Source organism: Trichogramma pretiosum, unplaced genomic scaffold (assembly GCF_000599845.2).
Source record: "Trichogramma pretiosum strain Unisexual culture from Peru unplaced genomic scaffold, Tpre_2.0 scaffold20, whole genome shotgun sequence".
Taxonomy (NCBI): domain Eukaryota; kingdom Metazoa; phylum Arthropoda; class Insecta; order Hymenoptera; family Trichogrammatidae; genus Trichogramma; species Trichogramma pretiosum.
The window spans coordinates 1876078-1900003 of record NW_019641696.1 but is presented as its reverse complement, the minus strand read 5'-3'; the positions used below and the strand labels follow the sequence as shown (position 1 = coordinate 1900003).

At 40.9% G+C, this 23926-nt stretch overlaps 1 protein-coding gene across 1 annotated transcript in view; it reads left to right on the top strand.

Moving 5' to 3' along the window:
* The window catches only part of LOC106656465, a 187788-nt gene that overhangs the window by 84815 nt on the left and 79047 nt on the right, over window positions 1-23926 (top strand). The window contains exons 3-4 of the mRNA XM_023462110.1: window positions 8450-8620; window positions 13818-13962. Coding sequence (XP_023317878.1) covers window positions 8450-8620; window positions 13818-13962 — 316 coding nt within the window. The remainder of the gene's footprint in view (window positions 1-8449; window positions 8621-13817; window positions 13963-23926) is intronic.

Here is a 23926-nt window from a genome sequence, read left to right as displayed (position 1 = left end):
GATTCATGAGAGAATGGCAACGATATATCTTTGAGTTGTTTCATTTATTTTTTCTAAAAAATCGTAAAAGTAACGGTACTAAATAGGCTGTACTTCACGATACAGTTAAAATTTTAAAATTCCGATCACGGTAGTGGAAAGCTGAGAAAAAATCCTTTCAAAAAAGTCAATAAAAAAAATTTTTTTCTTTTGCGATTTTAGGTACCTTTCCCCCCTTAAATACGATACTACTTCAAGTCTCCGCCACTAGATGGCGAGTACCTTTATCTGTGAATCGGCAAGTGGTAAAGTAAAAATAGTAGTACATTCAGTGTCGAGCAGTTCATGACGATTCACTTGAAGAGTTTCAATCATATTAATCATGAATTTTTCGAAATAATTAAATTGTCGTTTTAGATGATTTAAAAAGCTCTTCATTGTTGTAATTTAATAACTGTAACAAAAGAATCGCCAAAAAATAAAATTAATGATCATAACCTTTTAAATGCGGTCATATTTTGATCATTAGGTAAATATAATAATATTAAGAAATTTCTACCGCACACTCTATCGTACTTACATACCAAAAAGTATAAAATGATTTATAAATTGAATGGATGCGTTGTATTTTGCTTAGATACCACGTATGCACTGCATTCGAAAGATTGCAGTGGAGCGCGCCCGGGTGAAACTTTGCAGCCCGAGCACAAACCAAGAGATCTACACGCGCGCACATACATACCACACACTCACACATACAATACAATCTTTTCGCGTTTCGCGGTGTAACACAAGTTCGATATGAAAAAAAAAGGGAAAAAAAACTTCTATCAGCAGACGGGGAGCTGGAGAAAGCACACCAGGGAAAAAGAATAAAGCATCCGTACGAATAGAATTTAAACTAGTATATAATCTTTTATTATTTCATTTTTTTGTACTTCGCGTAAGTACCCGCGCCACGCGTGTGTATATCAATTTTACAATCGTTAAAGAATTAAGCACATTTGCTGATACGCGTGTGCTTTATAGATAAATATATGTTATGTGAATCTGATTAAACGTCGAGTTGACGACACGTGCGTTTAAATTTTACCCCCCGCTCGTGACTCTCTCTGTGCCAGCAAAATTGCAACGATTAATACTATATATGTACAAAACGACAAATTGAAAGCATTTAATTTCTCGAAATTTTGGTTTTGTAGAGCGCGCTTGGCACACTCAACAAATGCACGAAATACATGTATATGATATAAATAAAATAAAGCGTTCTCGCGTGGTGCGCGGCGCTGCGCGTGTATCAATATAACAAGTTTCAATAACTTAATGCGCGCGCGAGTGGGAGCGAGGAATTTCAATTATAAAATTATGCATTGAAATTTGCCCCCGACGTTGATAGTATACAGCAATTTTATATCGCGCGTTAAGAAAATTTCTCGCGTATACTCGCGCTCGTTCGCTCTGGATGCGGATTAAAATAATTCTCGCGAATCCCACACACGCGCACTGTAAATGGGGGGAATATAATGAGTTGCAATGACGAAAATCAACACGTTAATTCGACGCGCATTTACCTATATAATGAATTAAAAGCTTTGGCTCGTTTACATCGCATCGACATTGCGCCGGAGTTCCACTGCGCGTTTTGATTTTTCTGAGCCTCCTCCGCGCGATGATAGTCCATATGACAACGACGTTTCGCTCTTAAAAGCTTAATAGCAATCGACGTAAATTAGCCCTCGTGACAGCGATATGTACTATATTATATACGAATCAAGACTTTATATTGCGACAACAAAATATTAGCTTGAAACTCTTCTTTCCTTTTTTTGACTCGGTATATTATAAACAACTGCTGCTGCTGCCACACGGCTCGTGGGTATTATATGCGCATACCGTTATAATACAGTACACACACGGAGAGAGGAAAAAAAATCCAGCGAGGCACGAGAGAGAGAGAGAGAGAGAGAGAGAGAGAGAGAGAGAGAGAGAGAGAAGCGTGTCGCGTAATAAGTATAAGAGAAACGAGAAAGAGTGCGACGTCCGTTGGAGTGTGGCACTCTCGGGTGTCACGCGCGAGACAACAAAGCCTATATACACTCGCGCACACCTACCTCACACACACATGGATGGATGTTGCGAGAGAGAGAGAGAGAGAGAGAGAGTGAGAGCGAGAAGCAAGAGTACCGACTGCAATATAATAGACTCTCATATACGAGGGAAAAAGAGAGTGAGTAAGAAGAAAAGAGAGAGAGAGGCAAAACTTCGTGCATGCATAGATAATACACACATATATAGTATACTTGCCACACTTGCAGTGTACTATATGAAGCTGTATGTGTGCACGTTTATTGGCTAGACTCTTGATTCTTCGAGGGCTTTTTTCGGTTAGAAGCTAAAATAATCCGCCGCCGCAAACACACGCGACTTGTTGGCGCGGCTTTGACACCCAACGCGATGCTCATACACATACCCGAGAGAAAAATAGCTTGAGAAAAAATTATTATATTCACATGGTAAACCGCGTGAGGTATGCGTTGGAGTGAATTTTACCGTGTCAAAAAAAGCAATTTTCGCGAGAATTTTTATATCCTTGAAATTTCGCATACGCGCTTATTTTTCTTCGTGAAAAATATTTACTGGAAAAATCGCACGGCTATATTAGATCGAGTTACGATTCATGATCGCGTAAGCATACAAGTGAAATTTAATATCACTGCGCGTGGCTCTCGGTAAAGTATTTGACTCATTGTAGTCACTTTTACGTAATGCGAGACTTTTGAACATGTTCCGATTTTCACGCGTTTCAACTCGTACGATATAAGTCGAGTTTTTTAAATTAATATCGACGCGTTCAACTCTGCGACTTGGCTCGTCGTCGAGTGGTGCCTCGCGCGTGAGGCAAAATATATATATATAGACGTAGCAGACACTTTCCGAAAGCGTCGAAATCTTCCAAGTGGGTGTCGGAGCGGCAACAACAACAATAACAACAACGTCCTACAAGACTAATCTCGAGAAAGACAACAGCAGCAGAGGCATAAGCAGTTGTTGCGTCGCGCGCGCAAGAGAGTGAATTTAATGATTCGCCGAGATTAGTCAAGCAGCATAGTAAATATTGCTCTTATGCGGTTCTTAAGGACATGAGCTCTTTAACATACATGCATATAGTATACATTCACACAAGTGCATACACAAACACACACATATATATCAACAAGAGCTGTTTACTCGCAAATGCTCCAGTGCTCTTTTTAGGCTTTAGCTTAGTAGTAGTAGTAGTAGTAGTAAAAGGCTAAGGTAAAGAGAGAGTATATTAATGCAAGGATGCTCCAAGCTTCAGTAATGCCAAAAGAAAGGATGTATATTTTGTCCTTGGTTGCGCGCCGCGTGTAACACAAGTACCCTTCTTTTTTGCTGTTTACATCGGAAATTACTACTCTCTGGAATAAACTCGGAATATCGTTGCTAGAGCAGCTGCTGGTATAGATACGCTTCATATGCTGTCGTGCGGTGAACAATTACGACTGCTCGCGACGGACAATCGAATCGTTCTCGTCGAGTTTATACGAGTCATATATGTGTGTCGAACAGATTGCTACATTCGTTATATGTGTACGTTAATTCTGGAATTACTGTCGCGCAGAGAGAAAGAGAGAGAGAGAGAGAGGAAGTAAGTGCAGAACAAAGTATAGTATATCGAGGCGCGCGCGCGCGCGCGCGCAGTTTAGTTTGCTCTCGGTTTTCAGTGAATATCGCACGAGTGTCAATTAAATTCTAGAAATGCCATGCCGATGGTTATATTGCGCCAGTAATGTCGATCGTTTTAACGATTATTGATTTACGATAAATAGACCCAAAAAAGTAGAATTGAAAGCTTTATTTTTGGTAAATGAAAAAAATTAACCTGCATTTTAGAGTCGATAGACGAATACTGAAGAGTCTTGACAAAGCTTACTCGAAAGATTCGGAATTTCACAATCGTTTATTGCTAATCGAAATGTCCAAATTCCGCGTTATGTATAATTTCGATAGATTATAGGACTTAAAATGTCATGCGCGGTTCAGTAATGGAGTAAAATTGTACTTCAGGCAAATGTTGCAAAATTGGTTCGATTTTCCTGATAGAAACGCTTAACTTTTCATTACTTGAAACATTTCAAATGATGAATTTTGTAACATTATCAATGCCGAGTATTAAGGTCAAAAAGCGACAACTAAGGTTGCAATTGCACCATCAGAGTAGGAGTTTCAATTAACCTGCGAATACAACTCGATAAACTTACGCGATATTACCCGAAAAATCGCCAAATGCAGCGCACGGAACTCGTCGCTCGAAAAAAATCACAAAGTGAGCTTTTGTGCGGGGGGAAGCCACGCTATATACTCCACTCCCGAAAATCCACCCCCGCGATCTCACCGTATAAAGAGTGCAGCAGCAGCAGCAGCTATATTCATTCATGCATGCGCGCGAAAATCCTTTTTGTCGAATGAGGTGCGCAATCATTTTCCCGTCATCTCCATACACATAGCCAGATAAACGTCGTCTATTCACTATCCGATTATCGCTCCCGCCCCCGCCGCAAGCTTTCTCACATCGTATATAATATCAGTCTGCGAAGCTTTCGCGGTTTTTAAGCTATACAACCACGGTTGTGTATAACGTAGCTTTATGTACAGCTTTCTTTCTGTGTATATCGGGTCGCTGCCGCCGAGCTAAAGTTTTCGAGAGACAGCTTTATGGTCCATATACAGCAGCAGTAGATACGCACTTGATAAAAGCTCTCTCTCTCTCTCTCTCTCTCTCTCTCTCTTTCTCTCGGCGGTGGTGGCGTGTACTGCATCGCAGCAACGCGTACGTGAGTAGTCGAGCGCGGGCGAGCAGACGACATGCACACACGCGTGTGTGCTAGTTCTACATAGTATATATACGTAGCGTATGCCGCGCGCAACTTTACCTCCGCAGACAAGTTGCAGTTTCCATTTGCAACCACCGCGCCGGATCGCGATGATCGCTCGAGCGCGAAAGCTCGAATGTTCGCAGAAAAACAGCTTTTTACTACCCTGGTTCTCTCTCTCTCTCTCTCTCTCTGTTTCTACAATCGAAAGAAATTTTTTCCAGTGGCGCGAGCAATCCTTTCTCTCTCTTTTTTTTTTTTTTTTTTTTTTTTTGACTTTTTGTTTTAGTAGGAACAAAAGTAAAAGGAGAGAGCCAAATTGTGTCCACGCGAAACTACGCGTGGCGACGCTGCTGCTACTGCTGCTGCGCTTCTTTCATATCGGTTGTTACTTCTACGTATATATGTACGCGACTCGCGCGTGGCACAGAGAAATAGAGAATCACAAGTACTAAAATGTGCCGGGGCTACACGCACGCTTGTGCTTGTGCTGCTATTGCTGCTTATTAATGGTTACTGCCTACTACATACTCGCTCGCTGCCGAGAGAAAGTCGGGCACGACAAGCAAGCAACAGCAACGTTAGCAAGCGTACATTGGCCTCTCGGGAAGAGCGTCGTCGTCGTCGTTTTTGCTCGCGTCATCTTTGTCGCGCTTCCCTTCTCTCGGCATTTCTTCTTCTTCTTCTTGTTTTTTTTTTTTTTTTTTTTTTTTTTTTTTTTTTTTTTTTTTTTTTTTTTTNAAATCTGGGTGATTCTGAGACCCGAAGTCTCGGTAATCACCCTTTTGTTGCTTTTTTTTTTTTTTTTTTTTGGTCCGACTTTTTTTAACCGCTAACTGTTGCACATCCGCGAAGTTCTTTTTTAAAAGTGGTGTGGGGTGCACATTTCGAAAACAAAACGTCGAAATAGGGTGACTGTACCAATACCTGGCCACCCCCCAATATCCGGACACTTTTATTCAAGTCATATCAACATTTGAACAAATAATAAAATGATTTAAATGGCATGATCGAGTTAAGTATTATTCATTAAATGAAATTATCGTTTTATATAGTAATTTTTAATTAAATTAATGGAATCATATAGTATTAAAAAGTGCACGGATACTGGCGCAAAGTGATTTTTCTTAAGACCAATTACCGGCCAATTTTTAATTTAAATTTACCATGTTTCGACATATTTGAGGGTAATATTCAAGTTTTTTATTGTCAAAATAAAAAATAGAATTATTTATGATTATTGTACGAGAAAATGGCCGGGCAATGGAACATCACTTCTTAGCTGTCCGGGTATTAGTACAGTCACCCTATTCTCTTCAAAGTTCGTATAGCCGAATGTGTGTGTGTGTGTGTGTGTGTGTGAGTGTGTGTGTGTGGAGGATAGGTAAATTCCTTGACACGAGAGAGCGAAAGGTGTGCGGTAAGGCGATTTATCTCGCCGACGCACTTTTGCGAGTGCACTCTAGCGATATATATATCTGTATCCAAACGTTGAATATATATACGTACCGACGCTTCGAGGAACTCTCTGCTACTGACAACAAGCGGTCGAACGTTTCTCTTTGCTGCCGCTGCCGCTGCTGCCTATATACCACCGCTATGTATACCGTTGCTGCCTTGCTGTTGACGTGTATTTGCGCAAAACTTTGTTTCGATTATTTTAAATGTTTTACTCGTTGTATAATGAAATCCGAGCGGTCGAGCGAGGTGGGGAGAAAAATAGAGAGAACAAATTAATTCGAATGAATGCAGTACGATCAACTTATTGACTCGTAAAAGTTGTAACGGCTGTATCCGAGTACAGGATTAAAATTTCGGGATCGCGAAAGTAAGCGCGTTGAAAAATTGAATAGGGAAAATTCATACGAAAGAGAAGTACTATTGAAAAATACCTGTACTTTAATGGAGATTTGAAGGAAATTTAAGAAGCTTTTATATGAAATCTCTGTTAAAAATTGAGATCATTTTTTTTTTTCATCAAGTATACAAAAAATTTATGATACATTATAATTAATGCAAAAAAACAAAAGGGATTTAATTTTAATTAAAGCATTTTAATTGAAAATTAATGTTTTAATGCTGTCACAGATTTGCGTTAATTGCTTAAATTATTTATGACAGTTTAGTCACAATTAAAGCCAGCCTATACCACTAGATGGCGTGTACCTTCATCTGTGAATCTACAAATGGTAAAGTAACAATAACTGTGCATATTGTACAAAAGCACGCATTTTAATGATGTTCCTGGTTTCAGCCTCAAATCGCAAAAACCTTTATATCTGTAAATCTGAAAGTGATAAAGTAAAAATAATTATATAAGGCAATATCAAAATTGGCGCACAGCATATCAAATTATGTCCTACTTCTTCTGTAAGCATGTTTGACTCCGTTTCTTCGATCGTTGCACGTGTCGATACATAAAAGCAATATTAAGAATAAGATGGGTAATGTAACTTTGTCATAACATTATTAAAGACAGCCTCCTTCACTCGATGACGAGTATCTACAACTGTAAATATGCAAGTGAAAAATTAAAAATATTTGTATAAGTCAAATCACTGGATGGAAAATCATATGGTCTATTACTTATTAGGCTCATTTCATTGGGCATAACGTTATACATTCTGCAGCAGAAGCGGCGGGCCACCAGGAGAGAAAAGAACGCGGCTAGATCGTGAGTGCACGAGAATATTTAACGGAACTTTGAAGTTACCATATTTAAAAATACGAAAAAGAATCACCCTGCTTCGATCGTTTCTTCAACGTCGACCCGACAATCATTTACTGTTGCGTAATTATTTACTGGGCTCGATCGTGGAATGTGGTACTCGTGATCAGAACCACGGAAAATTTCTGTTAAAGATTTTTTACACAATCCGAGCCTTGTTAATTATTTCTCAATCAACTTAAATTTAAATAATTTGCATAATTAAAATGTATTAAATGTTGACGTAAATTTTCTCAAAAATACATAAAATCATTGAAAGTATTGCTATACCTACCTCTCGGGATTCTATAACCTTACGATTATCAGACTTGAATTGTGTATTTTTCAAAAAATTACCTCATTCATGAACCCAACGCGCCTAAAGAAGTTTAAAAAAAAATTAAAATAACAATTAATGAAAAATAAAGAAAGTTAAGAAGATGAAGCGAATTTAAGAACTTAATGAGAAAGGAAAAAGGCAAAGCAGCGGCAGCATTGCTGCAGACTGGCTTTCTGTGTTATCGTGCATTAAGTGAAAATTATTATGGAATTCAAAGCTGCACGCTAATTTAATCTTTTGTTTAAAATGCAAACGCCAGCGGACTAGTTATGTTTATTTCACGATTTTCATTTCGTTTCGTGTAATTAGTAGAGCAGCTTGAGCAGCGCATTGTAAAAGATCATTAAATAAATATTTTCTATTATTTACAGAAATGAGTTTGACGTTTGGCTTTATTTGAGTTGATATTATACACAATTGCTTAGACATCTCTCTCGTCTTAGCGGAACTTTTTCATTAAATAAATTATCACGATTCAATTGATATACGTCACGACTAAATTTCGCATTTCATTCCTTTTTTTTGCAGTGGCGTGCTCGACGGTGACGGTGTCCAAATGCCAGGCTGCCTTGAAGAGCTTGCAAGCTTTCGAGTTCTTCAAGCCGACGTGTCTCTGCCACGAGCCTCACGTCGATCCCGAGTGCAATGATTTTCGTGACTTCCTTTTTGACCATAAATGCATTTACGTTAATAAAAAAGGTGAGTAACGTATACATATACGATAATTTATTCTTTCACATGTGTACTAAAAGTAGTTTTCTTTAACGAACAAACGAAACTCGTTACGCGCGTTTGTACGTAAAAATTGTGTAATGATATTCGATTACTTTTTCGGCCTAGCTATAACCGCTCAAACGTGTATCGAAAAGTTTTATCGAACTGCGAGCGAGCTCGTAAAAGCTCTCTCCCCCGTTGCACGATCGAACGCAGCGCGCACTCGAGTATTGCAAGGAAATCGAGTTAATTAACGACCGCGATGTTCAAATTATTAGCTTTTCCTGTTATCGAATTTGTTAGTGACTTGTGCCGGTGAGAGGCATTTCCACCTCTCTTTTTTCCGGGGATCGTTCCAAATGTAGATTGTTTTTTATTTTGCTTTCAACGCTTAAATCGCGGGCAAACGAAAGATTTTTCTCATTTGTGTTAGAGAGTGTAGGGTCAACCGTAGGATAATGAAGTTTGTTATTGTAGTGCGTTTACCTCTATGATGTCGAACAAGCCTCCGCAATTAGGAAGTGTTTTATTATTATTTTTTTTTATTTCAAAGCAACTTCGTCATCAGTCGCGTGGCCTGCTGCCGCCCGCACATCGTGGGTAGCATAGAGCTTGATTATATTCGGGCCTGCGCGCTTACATGCACACGCGGTTGAAAGACGCGCGAGAACAACTAAGCCGGCATCAAACTTCGGGTCATGTATGTAACAAGAACGGCTAGCCTAATTCCATTAATACTGCATATATCCGCCACGAGAGATGAGGCGGGGCGCAAAAGTCAGTAAGCGAAAGACAGCATCAGCACACCTGGGCGCGGGAGGAGCATAAGACGCCTCATTAAGCTTGGGGACCGAGGCATATCTTTTATTTTTGTTTTTTTGTTCTATATATACGGTAGAAAGACTTGTGTTAACGTCGTCACAGCGCCAATATTTAATAATAACGTTGTCTTTCCTTCTCTCTCTCTCTCTCTCTCTCTCTCTCTCTCTCTCTCTTTCTCTTTCACTCTAATTAATTCGAGCTGCAGAAATGATATTTACAATTAAATTCAGAAGGCGCGGAGTACCTACCTACCTCGCGCGCGCTGCGAATTTAATTTTGCGCCTCGGCTTGTGCATTGTATTGCGTTGTATAGTGTAGCGCAGAGAGAGAGAGAGAGAGAGCTGCTCAGCTGTTGTTGTTGATATTTTGCGTAGCACAGATATGTATTCACACGCACGTCGTGCGTGTGCCTATATACGTACGCGCGCGTGTTTGAGAAAGATATATAATTTCATTCATTTCGAGAGAGGAAGGGATGAGAGCGAGAGAGAATTTATTTTTCACTCGTGCATCTGTGTGTCGCAGCAGCAGCGACAGCAGCAGCGGCAGTGCAACGTCCAATGAATTAATTTCTTATAACACGTAGATATGTATAGACGGGACAGCAGCGCGAGCGCGTGCATCGTTGACTGTCGGAATGAGCTGAGCCGGGGTATATATGGAGTTTAATTCCAATTCGGGTTTTTAAAATTAGATCGGATGGAGAGATAAGTGTACGCGGGATTCTCATTTATTGCGCCACTCAAGCATGTGCAAATGACGATTATTAATATTGAATCGACCTAGATGCAGATATAAGATCTTCAATTACAATATACTTTGTAAATTAATCAATATATCACCTGTAATGGCACGAGCCACGCGGCGCGCAACCTTGTAATTAAAATTCATTTCATTTTTGAATTATTAGATGGATTTTTTTCTCTCTCTCTCGCTCTTCATCTGAGTAATCGATGAAATTCATGTGAAACGTCCATTTATTTAATGAATCCGTGATTAATCATTCATTTGATTATATTCCACACACACACAGCCACGCGAAAGCTTTCACAATTTTTTACTCGCTGTCTATATGTGTCGGGGGATAGCCGTATATGGACTAACTTGCGCCGCGCGTATACGAGGAGTTTGCCGATAAAATCGATCAAACGGCATCAACTCCGGCGTGAAAAGGGCCATAACGCGTCGGGCGTTGAGAGCGACGAGGAAGAGAGAGAGAGAGAGAGAGAGAAAGCGAATTGTGTGAAAATATCCTCTCTCTCTCTCTCACTCTCTCTTCCCTGTACTGCTGGTCTTTCTCTCTATATATACGGCGGTATCATGGCTTACGCTAACGAGCGGAATAAAACGTAACGACTCAATTTCGTATATAGGCAACTTTCAGGAGCGCGCGAAACAACGTGATAATCCAAGCCACTCTACTACTCGCAGGACGCTGCCGCGCGCGCGCTCCAATCAAACGTCCTTTCCAACTCTCTCTCTCTCTCTCTCTCGCCTCGTCTGTCCACCTGCTATCGTGGGTAGAATATACAGCGTACGCTTGCGCGAGGACTGTGTGTCAGTCTGTGCGTCTGTATACGTGGGTATAGTGATGTGGTTTCGGATTCAATTAATTTATGCCGAGTGATCGGATTATCTGCACTGTATAACGAGCGATCTGCTGTGCGCCGGGCCCTCGGCTACCTACCCACCCGTTTTACCTCCGCTTTCTTGATACATATACTTGGTCACGAGCCGAGCTTAAGGGCTCAGTGGTACCTTAAAATCTGGAGGAAAAAAAATTTATTAAACATTTTTGGGAGATTTTCAAACTCCTTTTCTCAAAATTTTATTTTCCATAGATGTACGATTCGAGGTTTCCATTTTTTTGGGGACAATAAGCTTATTTAACAAGATCACTTTCGAGCTTTTTCTAATAGATCTCTCTTTACCCAACAATCGCGAATGCTCGACGTATTAAACTGCCTTTCGTGACGGATACGTATATAAAGTACTATACGTATGCACAAGCACCAGCAAGTTCGATATCAAGACAAAAGAGACGCAGAGAGATAAAGCCAGACTCTTCGTATCTTTGATCCGAGCTCGTTCGCATTGTTCCCCAAAGGATCGCTTGCTTGCTCGCGAGAGCGAGAGCTGAGGCAAGAAGTATAGTACGAGTAGTAAGCGCTCATCTCCCCGATGTGGGACGCACCGCGACGCCGAAGCCGCCACCGCCGCCGCCCCTGCAACGCCGAGCGACTGCTCTTATGTACATACACTGGGTATATAATACTACGTGTACACCGGAAAATACTCTTGTGTTGTGTTAGTTGTGCGACTCGTGTCTCAATGAATTTACAAGATGTCGCGCATTTATGTAAACGAGAGAACAAAACGTCACGGGTGTAGTATAGTAGTGGTAGTTGTTTTTTTTTTAGCTTCCCTTCGATACGGAAGTCTGGAGATGGATTCCGGTGCTCAATAATGGATTTTCAACGTGTTTTTTCTCGTAATAGTTTATACGTGCTGCAACAGCAGATAACAGTTGCACCCGGCGAATTAAAGAGTAAAATAAAAAAAAAATTTTTTTTTCGTTCGACTGCTGCACAATGACTAAAAAATGAGCGGAACTTGCAAAAAAAAAGGAAAGAGAAAAAAAGGAGACAAGCCAGGCAATGGATGAGGAGCGCATCTTTTGTAGCCATCATCCCGCTCGTAGACAGCATAAATCGAGGAGCGCGCTCGCGCTCGTTCTGGCAAGTTCCCTTATACTCGCCTCCATGGGCAAAACGTTATACATTCTGCAGCAGAAGCGGCGGCTGCAGCCGGGAGAGAAAAGAACGGCTAGATCGTGAGTGCACGAGAATATTCTCGAGCAGATGAAATTTCGATCAGGCACATATCTCTCTCTCTCTTCCTTCCTTTTTTTCCTTCATTTTTTGTTGCTCTACGAGCGCAGCAGTTGCTTTATTTTTCCTTACACTGGCCATATATATACGCTACATGCCCCGAGAAGTTGAAGTACAAATTTTAACGCGAGAGCATAAAATTTTAGGAGTGAATTACACGAAATTCGATAAAGTTGAGCGAAAAGAACTATTTTTTACGGCACAATACGGTACTATACCCGTTTTGTTTCGGGAAAAAACTGTAGAAATAAGTTTTTCAGGAGCAGCGTGAGAATTTGCGCGCGATAAAGCGTTTAAGCCGCGTAGTGAGCGTTCAGTTGAATTAAAAGTTGCCGTTTTCACTCAAGATACAAGGAAAATTGATATAAAAAAAAAAAAAAGAGGAAGAAGTTGAACTGTGAAGCGCGAACGTATTTACATAGAAAGAGAAAGAAGAGCTTATAAGCCCTTGATAATTAATGCATCAAGTACCGGTCAATGGGAATAATTGAAACACAAAAAATGCGAATTTTATTTTTAATTACAGTGATTTAACGAATAGTCTAGACACTCCGTCATTTCGATTTCATATAACAACGTGTACAATACATGGTATACACAACTGGCATTTGTATATTCTTTTATTTAAACTAATTATAAATTAATCAAAAATCTATCGACCGTTCATTAAATCACGATGTAATATTTGGATTTTTTTCGGCCTTTATCCATTGCGATGTTAGGTACTCGCGAGATGAAAAGGTAAAGCTAAACTCGAAAAAAATTATTCTTATTAAAGATTCCATTCCAGCATTTTTGGAGTGCTTCACTAGTGAGGGAGGGCTCTCATCCAATCAGATAATAATAATCAGCGGAATAAATATTTCACGAGCACAATTTTGCCCAAGAATCGGAATAAATTTTATTGAAAAAATATATTCATACATCTATTACTATATTCGACACGCGGCCTCTTAATTACACAGGCCCCCAAGAATAAACTACAAAATTTCAATTGGAAACTCACCGCGCTGCTCTATGTTGTATTTATTTTTTTTTACCCAGCGAGAGAAAAGCCTTCCCTCTAAAAATTCGTTTTAATCAAATTGGAGGTTCAGCCGAGTATACATTTCACGTAAAACATATAAATACAGGGTTGAAAGAGGGAGCGTGAGAGAGAGAAAGCCGAGTTCACAGTTCAACGCCTTTAATCGTTTTGCCACATCGCGCCCGAATTAACATTCTGTTGCATGTAGAGCGTTACTAATGACCCGCAAATGAGTCGAAAATAAAGCAAAAGACGAAAAAAAAAAATTATTTAAACGAAATTCGATGCAATTACCATTTCACCGCTGACACAAACGAAAAATGTGCGCGCGCACAAAATTTTCCACGATAACGTATATCATTATAAGCATTTATATTTTATATCATTTGTCTGTGAATAATCGAGACACGTTTGTGTGTTTGTTTGCCTTTGCTGTTTACAGAAAAAGATCCGTACTCGATCGAAGCTCTTCCGACGTGCAATCACGCGCTGAGCGAGTGCCAGCGCGACAAGTCCTGCGTCAAGCTCTACGACGACTTCAAGACCAACTGCAAAACGCGAGACGGCAGATGCAGAATGGAAAATCGGTAAGTCATCGCTCGAACGCATTATTGTACTGTATACATATATCTACGCGAGCAAACGTTTTGGTATGCGCGATGATGTACGATAAAAAAAAGAGAGAGGGGGTGAAAAAAAATCGTGTGCGGGAGCTGTGTGTTTGTGTGTGTGCGAGCTATACTAGGGGGATTCCCCGCAATGCAGTAGTATAAACGCGCTCCCACGTATACGCATAGCCGCAAAACAGCAAATCTTTGTCCCGTATATACACGCGCGCACTCGTATATAGCAGGTCGAAACAATTCGCCGCTAACTGTCGCAAATGCTGATTAGGGAAAATCACTTTGAAGCACTCTCTGCTGCTGCCGCTGCTTCGACTTTGGCTTCGGTGAACGGTAACCTTTTTACAGCCTTCATTATTGGATATCCCCCTCGCACCTTTAGCCTCTCTTCTCTCTCTCTCTCTCTGTTTGAATAAAGTCTATAAAACAAGGAACGACTCGCTTTTGTTGATTGCACTTTGGTTGGATGCTGGTTCTCCGCGATTCGAGGAAACAAAAACGAGAGGATCTATGTGATGTTGGGGAAGCAGGTGTGCCTAAGATAAATACGGATCGATCGATTTTTCAAGTCTTTGTTGCATGAAATTAGATACTTCTGTTTTGTCTTTTAATTATGCTTGAAGTTTTTCCATAGGATTGCAGTTTCCTCGAATTTTTCTTCGTTAAATAATAAAATTCTTCTTCGGTGCAGTATCACTTCTTTTTTTTCAACCCCATTATTCTTTCGTTCTCTCCGACGGATTCGCACTTTTACACTCGAATTCTGAACAAATTTCTCTACCTTCCAAGTATCTACCGCGTTGAACACGCGCGTAAAAAAGCAGCATATCGCTGAGATCCGGGAAACTATTACCAGGGTGTTATATCGCTCGCAAACAAGTTAACTATTTTTTCCTTACTTTCTCTCTCTCTCTCTTACTCTATATTTTTACAAAGTTCGAAATCATGTAAATTCATGAAAAGTTTTGCGTCATTTTTTGTTCACCATCTTTCCCTCTCCCTCCCTCTCTCTTGCGTGTTTTTTTTCCTTCACTCGCACATTTTCTCAGAAGTTAAGGTTAAAGAAAGAGGAGGAGAAGTAAAAAGCAAGAAGAAAAAAAAACAACGAGTATAAGAAATGAGTGTAAAGTGGAATGAAGAAAAGCTTCTCGCGTGTCGACGGCTCGTATTATATATGTAAAAGGCAACGCGCTTGCGTATACCCGTATACACTTTGCGCGCGAGTTCTCAGCTATTTACATGTATAAGTCTACATACACACATACACTCACACATGTAAACAAGAAAAAAAAAGACGGGAGAGAAGTCGAGCTCGTACGCAGGAAGTACATGTATTATGTGCTCCGTAGTAAAAAAAACAGCTCGAAAAGACATGTATATTATACAGACATACGTATACACATGAAGTAAAACGCGCCACGTCAATCCGTTTCCAAAGCCGATAGCGTGACTTAGGTTCTCTCTCTCTCTCTCTCTCTCTCTCTCTCTCTCTCTTCTTGAAGCTGTTTTTTCCCCCACACAATATATATAAGTATATATATTTTTAAGCAACCGAAAAAAAACTAATTTTTTCTACTTTTCTCCACCTTCTTTGGCCTTACAGTCTTCTTTCTCTCTCTCTCTCACTCTCTATGGAAAGGGATTATGTAATTGCCGCAAGCGATGAAGCTTTTCTAGCAAGCGGTCGCATGTTTATTCATCGAGTTTTTTTGTACGCCACGTTGCTGCAGCAGTCTGTAGTATATACTACAGCGCCACAGCGAGTAGTTGACCGGAATTTCTGTTTTTTTTTTGTGTTGCAGCAGCTCGTGCCTGTTAAACGTATACGTAGCGAGCGGTAGGGTATAACGAAAATAAAAACGTTATAGGTAAACTGCGCCACGCGGGCGCGTTCGAATGCAAAATTATTTTTCTACTCTCTCTCTCTCTCTCTCTCTCTCTCACCCTTTCAGCTGTGTAAATCCTTGAACGGATTTTCAGTGATTCCGATTATGATTATTGCCTACGGAGTAATTTATTCACCCTTGCGCACAAAGTTGTACTAAAAAAATGAGGCAGTGCAGGGGCTTTACATTTTAAATAGTGGTTATTTTTATGTGGCACTGGGAAGAGAAAAAATCCAGCAGCATTCCATTCGGGAGGGATTTTCAATTAATGTTTCTGAACGGGTCAATTTCATATTGGCTTTATATTGATTTTAGCGAGAAAATAATTAAATTTTTCGATTTATTTTATATATTCACTGCAGCGAGGCAAATAGTCCTCTTTACAATTCGGACAAGTTTGACAGGAGTTATGTGTATTGTTATTAAAATAAATCCTCGTATTTAAATCATTAACACTGATGATATGTTAAAAATTGAAATTGATAGTGACAGACCTCTTTGTAGAAGTATTTTGTTGTTCTTTTATAAATGTAATTAACTTTTATTTTTGGAATTCAAATGTACAAAGCTTGAAAATTGAAATAAAATTTAATCTTTCAAACAAAATGTCTCGACGTAATATTTATAAAAAATGGAAATTTTAATTAATTAATGTTTCATGAGCATGGTATCGTTTGGGCAAATAACACTTGTCCACTTTGATTTTTATGCACAAGGAAAATGTGGGTAATAATTGAACGGAAAATGAAAATATATTTTCATATAAATTATTAAGTTACAATGATCTTCATTTTGTGTTGCGTATTACAACATTACGCACAGTATTAATGAGCCTGATACCTTATTGTTTTATGATTGTTCCTTTTTATGCATTAAATTTTGTATCGGTATCAACTTAATTACGGGTGTAAATACCAACATTATGCAGCTTGCATTTACATCGTGTACACAATTCAAGTTTGACCGTAGAGAAAAAAAAACTTTCGCGGTGTCAAATGCGCGTCACGCGAGGGAATCATCTTAAGCCCGGTAAAAGCCACGAGGATTCGAGTTTATACATATAACGCTAGCAGAGGCTACTGCACACAGCCTTTCTCCTATACTCCAAGACAAATAACAGTTTCAAGAGAGAGGCAGAGAGAGAGAGAAAGAGAGAGAAGTGCACATAATAGTTGCAACCACACAGACGGCAATGTTTTGTCCTAATCTCGAGGGAATGACAACGAAGCCCGTCGCCGTAGTCGCCATCGTCGTCGTCGTCGTCTCGGCCATCCTGCAAGCAAGTGTGTGTTGGGTGTTAGCCGCAACAATGTGGCTTGTATATATACGGTATACGCTTCTGCGCGACCAATACACCAGTTCGAGTAAATACTTAGGAGGGCTGCTGCTGCTGTTGCTGCTCCGCTGCGCTGTGCTAGTGAAGTAATTATCCCTAGCAAAGAAAGCGAAGGGTGTTCGTTTGAACGGCCAGGGGGAGGGTTTTGTTTTACACGCTTTTCGAAACTGATTTATTGCCAATAGTAGTTTGTTGGGGCTTGCGAGATAAAACTCCTCGCGCAGTGGCGGCGTGTCGGATCGCATATAGACACACACACACATACACTAAAAGTAATTGAGAGTCGAGAGCTCGGGTTTTCGGCGAATTAATTGGAAAATTGAGAATTGACTCGCGAAGTGACGATCAAGTTCTTTTTCTTTGTTTATAATGGGTATTAGATGGTATACAATGGAAACAGGTTGAATTAGGTCAAGCTTTTTCACGCTCCAATTGCGACTGTTATTTTTTTAATTTTCAAAAAACATTATATTTTAATTTTTATCAATTTTTCGAACGCGCGAATACAGTACACAATTATAAACTTTGAACCTTTGTGAATTTGTAAAACCGAGATTCTATACGAGCTAGATGTTTCAAACTTTTGGAATATTCATAATTCAATATACCCCCCCATAAAAGTATGTATTAAATTAGTTTGGCAATTATTAAAGTGGATCGCACTTGACTCGTTGCAGTTCATCTATATATCAACGCGCTCGAATGAACAATTCTGTTTTACAGTGTCCGGCATGTCACGTTCCTTCATTTTCTTTGAAGTCGAATTCCATTCCGAGAACATCGCTAGATATCTTCACCATCTTGATTTTTTCATACGCTCGCTTCCATAAGATAAGACCCGAGAACAGCAAGGAGAAATATTTCCGCAGTAGTAAAGGTCAATGCTACGGTCATCCACCGATGCGATGCCGCAGCCGCAGCAGCTATAAGTTGAATTAATAATTGCACACACGGCAAATAATGAATAGGTACGATTAATGTACATTTCAACGCCATGAAATATCGAGACCGGTAAGCAGCAGCAGCAGCAGCAGCGGCAATTTCTACTGCAACGTGAATAAAATAAAATTTCATAATATCGTAGCGGTGACGGCGGCTGCGCTACTGCAGTGTAGCATGCAGCAGTGTTATAAGGGTAAAAAAAAGAGAAGGTAAAGGAAAGGGGGGTAGGTAGGAAAGGGTGTGCGGAGAGAGCGTACAACGCGCACGACACTTTGGACGCGCAAGCCACGAGCGGCCCATAAATACTACCTATGCGAAAAAAAAAAGAAGGAAAACGAACGAAGGGAAAGACGACGACGAGTAAGAGAAGTAGGAGGAGGAGGACGACGACGAAAGGAAAGCTAGCCAAGCCACAATGTGCCCCGCGTACAGCGGTGCCGTCCACCGCCTGCCCTACCTTGCCTCTGCTTTGCCTACGGGGTGTACTCTGTATTATAGCGTGGCCGCCCGAAAAAAAAGCCCGCGCCGTGCTCGACGGTACACGGTGTGCAATGTGCAGCGCGCAGAGAGGAGGTAGGGAAAAATCGCGTCGCACGGGACATATCTCCGGTGACTGCGAATAATTTCCCATTTATTTCCGTTTTTATGCATAATGTAGAAATGTTTCGCGAAGGGGGGGTTGAAGGTACGAGAGCTGCTCTGCTCCGCGGTGAATAGCTGCCGAGCTTCGTATAGCTGCTGCTGCTGTATAACCGCAGCTGCTGCGCGCCATGGAATTTCATTCCCTCTCTTTCTCTCGTACTCTCTCTCTCTCTCTCCCGACTTCGTTAGTTTGGCTGAACATTAATGACCCACGAGAATACATTCAAAAAGAGACTCGACTCGCTTTCTGCGGCGCGCGGTAGGTAGGTAGGATAGTACAAAGTGCAAAAACCTGCGAGGCCCCGTCGCCGTGTCTTGGACTTATATAATTTTTTCGTATTATTTTTTTCCATTTATTTCAATAGAACAGCAGCATCCGTATCCCTCTCTCGCGAGTTCCGAAGGCTAGAAATTGAAACGCTTAATTTTTTTCTTTACGATGCGCATGTAAGCATGTGTAAGGTATAGATTAGGGATTTATTTGTTCGAAGTGAAAAATAAATACATCCTTTGATTAGCGAGCAATGGGTCACCTCAAAGAAACACACAAAAATCTTTTTTTTCCATAAACACCGCGACAAAAGTGGATGCCTCTATCAATACAAAGCTTTTAAAAAGAATTTTAAAAATCACACACACGAAATGCGCGCGAGCAATATTGCTCTTTCACCCCCTTTTTTTCGCAGAACGTTTGTGAATCGTGAGAAAAAAATTGCAATCATTGCACACACACCCGCTTACATACGTACATACGTCTGAAATAACCCATTGTAATACAGAGAAACATCGTGATTTTTCTCTCTCTCGCGCGCGCTCAAGCTTCCCATTTGTCGCGCGCGTGCTAGTCGAGTCAAAAGTTTCTTTGAAAAAACTTGGTACGCTCCGGGCTTAAGAGAGAGAGAGAGAGAGAGAGAGAGAGAGAGAGAAAGAGAGAGAACTCAGGCGTAGTATATGGCGAAATCTCTGTGAAATCGAAAATGGCTGTACGAAAATGATTATTTCTTCTATTGTGTAAAATTTGTTGTTTTTGATGCCCTCAAATTTTATTCGAATTTTCGGGTACGTCCATCGTAGTTATTGCCTATATTAAAGAAAAAAATTCTATTTCGGTCTAGAAAGAGATTTTTAAAACGATTTTTAAAGAGAATATCCGATCTTCTGAGCACTTTGGAGTCCAAATCTAATCAAGTTTGATTCACTCCCAGTTTACAAAGAATCGGCCCACATTTATACACTAACAAGCAGCAACTTGATACAAATCGTTTGATTTTCTCTCAAAAACCTTGGCTTCGCATTCATAATAAAAAGTTCACGCTTCGAAGTATATACATACGGATAAAGGCACTATACACTGCCAGATCGCCACGCGGCGATTAGCTTCCTGGGGCGGCTGCGGCGGCGTCCGTAATCCACCGCGCTCATTTGATACGCGAGCCATGGCGCGCCGCGTCGCGTTGTGCATTACATTTATGTACTACGTATCTCGCGCGCGCACACACACACACACACATGCACGCACGCAGATGGTTAATGAGCTCGCAGCCCGAAGTCGCGCTCGTGATGAGGCCACAGCAGCGCGTTATAATGTATACGATCCTGCGGGAGCCATTGCTTTGAATTTCATTTTGCAGCCGCCGCTGCCCCCCTCGCGCCTATATGTATCGCGTATACACGTGTGCGCGCGTACACTGCGCGTTGCGGATTATGAACTGCATACTAGATCTCTCTCTCTCTCTCTCTCGTGACGTATTCCTCTCTACGAGGCTGCTCGTGTCATTCCTTTTATATAAAAGTATACACACACACACACTCACACACCAAAGCTGCTGCGCACAAAAGCCTTTGGCTCTCGACTCGGCGCTCTCGGGCGAGCTCGAGTGTGAAAAGTTTCGGGTGGGTTTGCTTTTCACATAGACGCGGCGGTGGTGGCGTCCGACCAGAGAGCCATACGCTTCATTAGGGTGATTTATACAAATTTAGGTGCGCGCGCGCAGCGTTGTATATACCACCACCACTAACACTACTACTACTACAACTCCGGGCTAATTATGAGAGATTTTATAAACGAGCTCGCTAACGTTGTATCCACCTTTTTTATAACAAGTATATATAATACGTCCCGGGGTTTCGTATATGTACGCGCATTATTCAAGTTGATAAAAGCTGTAAACTTTACTGGCTGGTCCGCCGCAGCCCGCGTTGTATATACTACTTTAGTTTTATAGATTTGTATAGCAAGTTGTGTGCGTGTGTGTGTGTGTGTGTGTGTATGTGAGAGAAATAAACTTCGCCAGACACGCACGGCGCGTGTTTTTCTACGCGTATTTTTTTTTTCCTGTATACACTCGCTCTACGCGACTCGAGCCTCGAGCTATATATATAGATGATGATACTTTTAGTATTTGCGTAGTAGTATAGAGCCATAGGCGCACCGGAGCGCGACTCGGCGAGGGTATAAGGAAGGAAGGAAGGAAGGCAAGGAGATGCGTTTATTATTAATTGTTTTAATTAACGTCTTGATAATCACGGGAGAGCGAGAGACATCTCACTGCACTAAGGTCGCGCGAAGTGTATACTCCGTAGTACCCTGCATATCGTAGTGTAAAAATAAGGCGAACAACACAGTAGACTCTCTTTGCTTAATCCGATACTTATTGTCCTTTTTCCTTTTATCTCTTTCGGATCCTTTCTCTCTCTCACCTCTTCTCTTTCGTCGTCGTCGTCTTCTCTTTCATTATTCAACTTGGCGCCGCTTTTCTTTTCGTGCTTTTTTTCCAGCTCATTATTTCACCTTGCCTTATTTTTTATTTAAGATACCTACTACTAGCTCAAACTGTGCTGCTGCTACTGCTGCTCCACTTCTCTCTCTCTCTCTCTCTACATTTCGTCTATAAATTACTCTTATTAGGAGAATGTTGTAGGCACTAAGTGGACGGTAATGAGTCGTTACTTTTAAAATATACCTCCGCGAGTGCAATGCGTACCCAACGGAACCATGTAAAGTTAGTTGCGAGTAAACAGGAAAAAAAAAATTATCGTACAATGGTCAATTTTTCTTGAAAATTATTAGGAAAACGAATTAATCAACTTACTAACAATTAAAAGTTCAAAATTTCGTATGCAATTCAATTGTATCGAAAACGAGGTGCTACTCTTTGCCGTTATCAACTTTAATAATAAATTTATTATAATGATTACGGTTTTCAATGCACTCGCGCAGGGTCTTCTCTCTCTCTCTCTTAGAATTTCATTAGTTGTACCGGTACTTAGTTGCCAGAGAGAAATTTTCCCCGCGCGCGCGGTATACACACACCAACCAACTCGCGAAACATTATTTTGCCCTGGGAAATTGAAGTCCTTGAATTTCTGACTATACAGCCGATGTGTATATAGCGAACTTGATGCACCCACACACATACACACAATGTACTCCATATATAGCTCCTCGACGTTGCTTATAGTACAACAATGCAAAATTATGCCGCGCGCGCGGCGAAACATTACTGCGCGTTCTTACTTATACTCTCTCTCTCTTTCTCTGTATCTCTCTCCGACGAGCTAAGGAAAATAATCATCGGATCCATTGATCTTGATCTTAAGCATTGCAGCAGCAACGGCAGCAGCGCCGCGGATTTACATGTGCCCTCATTAATTCTTCCGAATATCGCGTCGAGAGAAATTCCTTTGCCTCGTGCCACGTTATTATATACAGCGCAAGCGAATATATAAGGAAAGCTCCGCGCAGGAAGCGCAGCTGGCGTCGAATGTAATACGCCCTGCGGATTTGTGTGCGCGGGGAATTTTCATCATTATAGAAAGGGCAAAGTTGAAAATCGCAATAAGTACTGCACTATTTCATGATTTTTTTCGACAAATTTTTCATTTCCTATTCAGGGGATGAATAAACTTGTATGCACGTTTATAGATCGCCGATGTAATAAAAGCGATAAAATCATGTTCCGTGCAAAAAAAAAAAAAAAAATCTCAAGTACGACAGGCAGCAGCGATTCGTAGGGCCTGTACTTCCTATACACCACACGCACTGCACATAGAAAAAGAGAGAAAAGTCACCACACACGATATAAGAAAATTCAAAAATATATTTGCCTCGGCTGTCTCGGACTTTTTTTCCCCCTCTCTCTTTCTTACTCTAGCTCTAGCTCTAGCTCGATGTGAATCCTAAAGGTAAAGAGCTCATATAATATAACGTTATACGGTATCTTAGCGACGGGCGGCTGTGTGTGTATATATGCGCGTCCATATAAAGCCGCGGCTGTTCATCTCCCTAGCTCCACTTCGCAGCAGCAGTAGCAGCAGCAGCGGTGGTGCTGGAAAATTGGTAGGATTTCGCATTTCGAATTGTTTCCCGTGACTTTTCTCTCTCGCTTTAGCTTATGCTGCTGCTGCTCTGCGGTTCTTTTCATATGCGTATACCTATATATATATATATATAGATATACCTATATCCGTCGCCGCACACGCAGCAACTAGCTCCTCGCTCGAATCCTCGTGACTTTGCCGCGCGCATATAGTCGAGTCTCGAGTCTTACTCTCTTACTCTCTTTCTCTCTCTCTCGTATGCACGCAGAGCGTTAGGTCTTGTGCAAATGCTGATACGGGGAATGGTACAGAACGCGACGCAGCGCACGTGGAGTTATTTTTGCGGAAACGAATTTTACGCCGTGACGAGCCGAATTTTTCATTGCGTGGCGCAGGAAGAGGGAGAGAGAGAGAGAGAGAGAGAGAGAGAGAGAGAATCGCGGATGCGCTTTATTATTTTTATTTTATACGAGTTTTTTTTCTTATCTCTAAATCTTATAAAGTATGAGAGATGCACCTATTTGCGAGTTGTATTTCGTGTCATTCTTTTGGTCAGTTAGTTAAAATTTTTAGTTACCGTTGAAACCAGCGAATCGAGCAAGATTTCTCTCCCCGTTGATTTTTTTTATCCTCGCGCATATAGCAAGGCGCGCGTATTCGAACGCCGAGTATAATGCATATAATAACAGTTTCCCACCCTCTTTCCTTCGTTTTGGCGATTCGACTACTACTACGACTACTACTACTACTACTACTACTAGTACTGCTATAGTAGAAAGAGAGAGAGAGAGAGAGAGAGAGA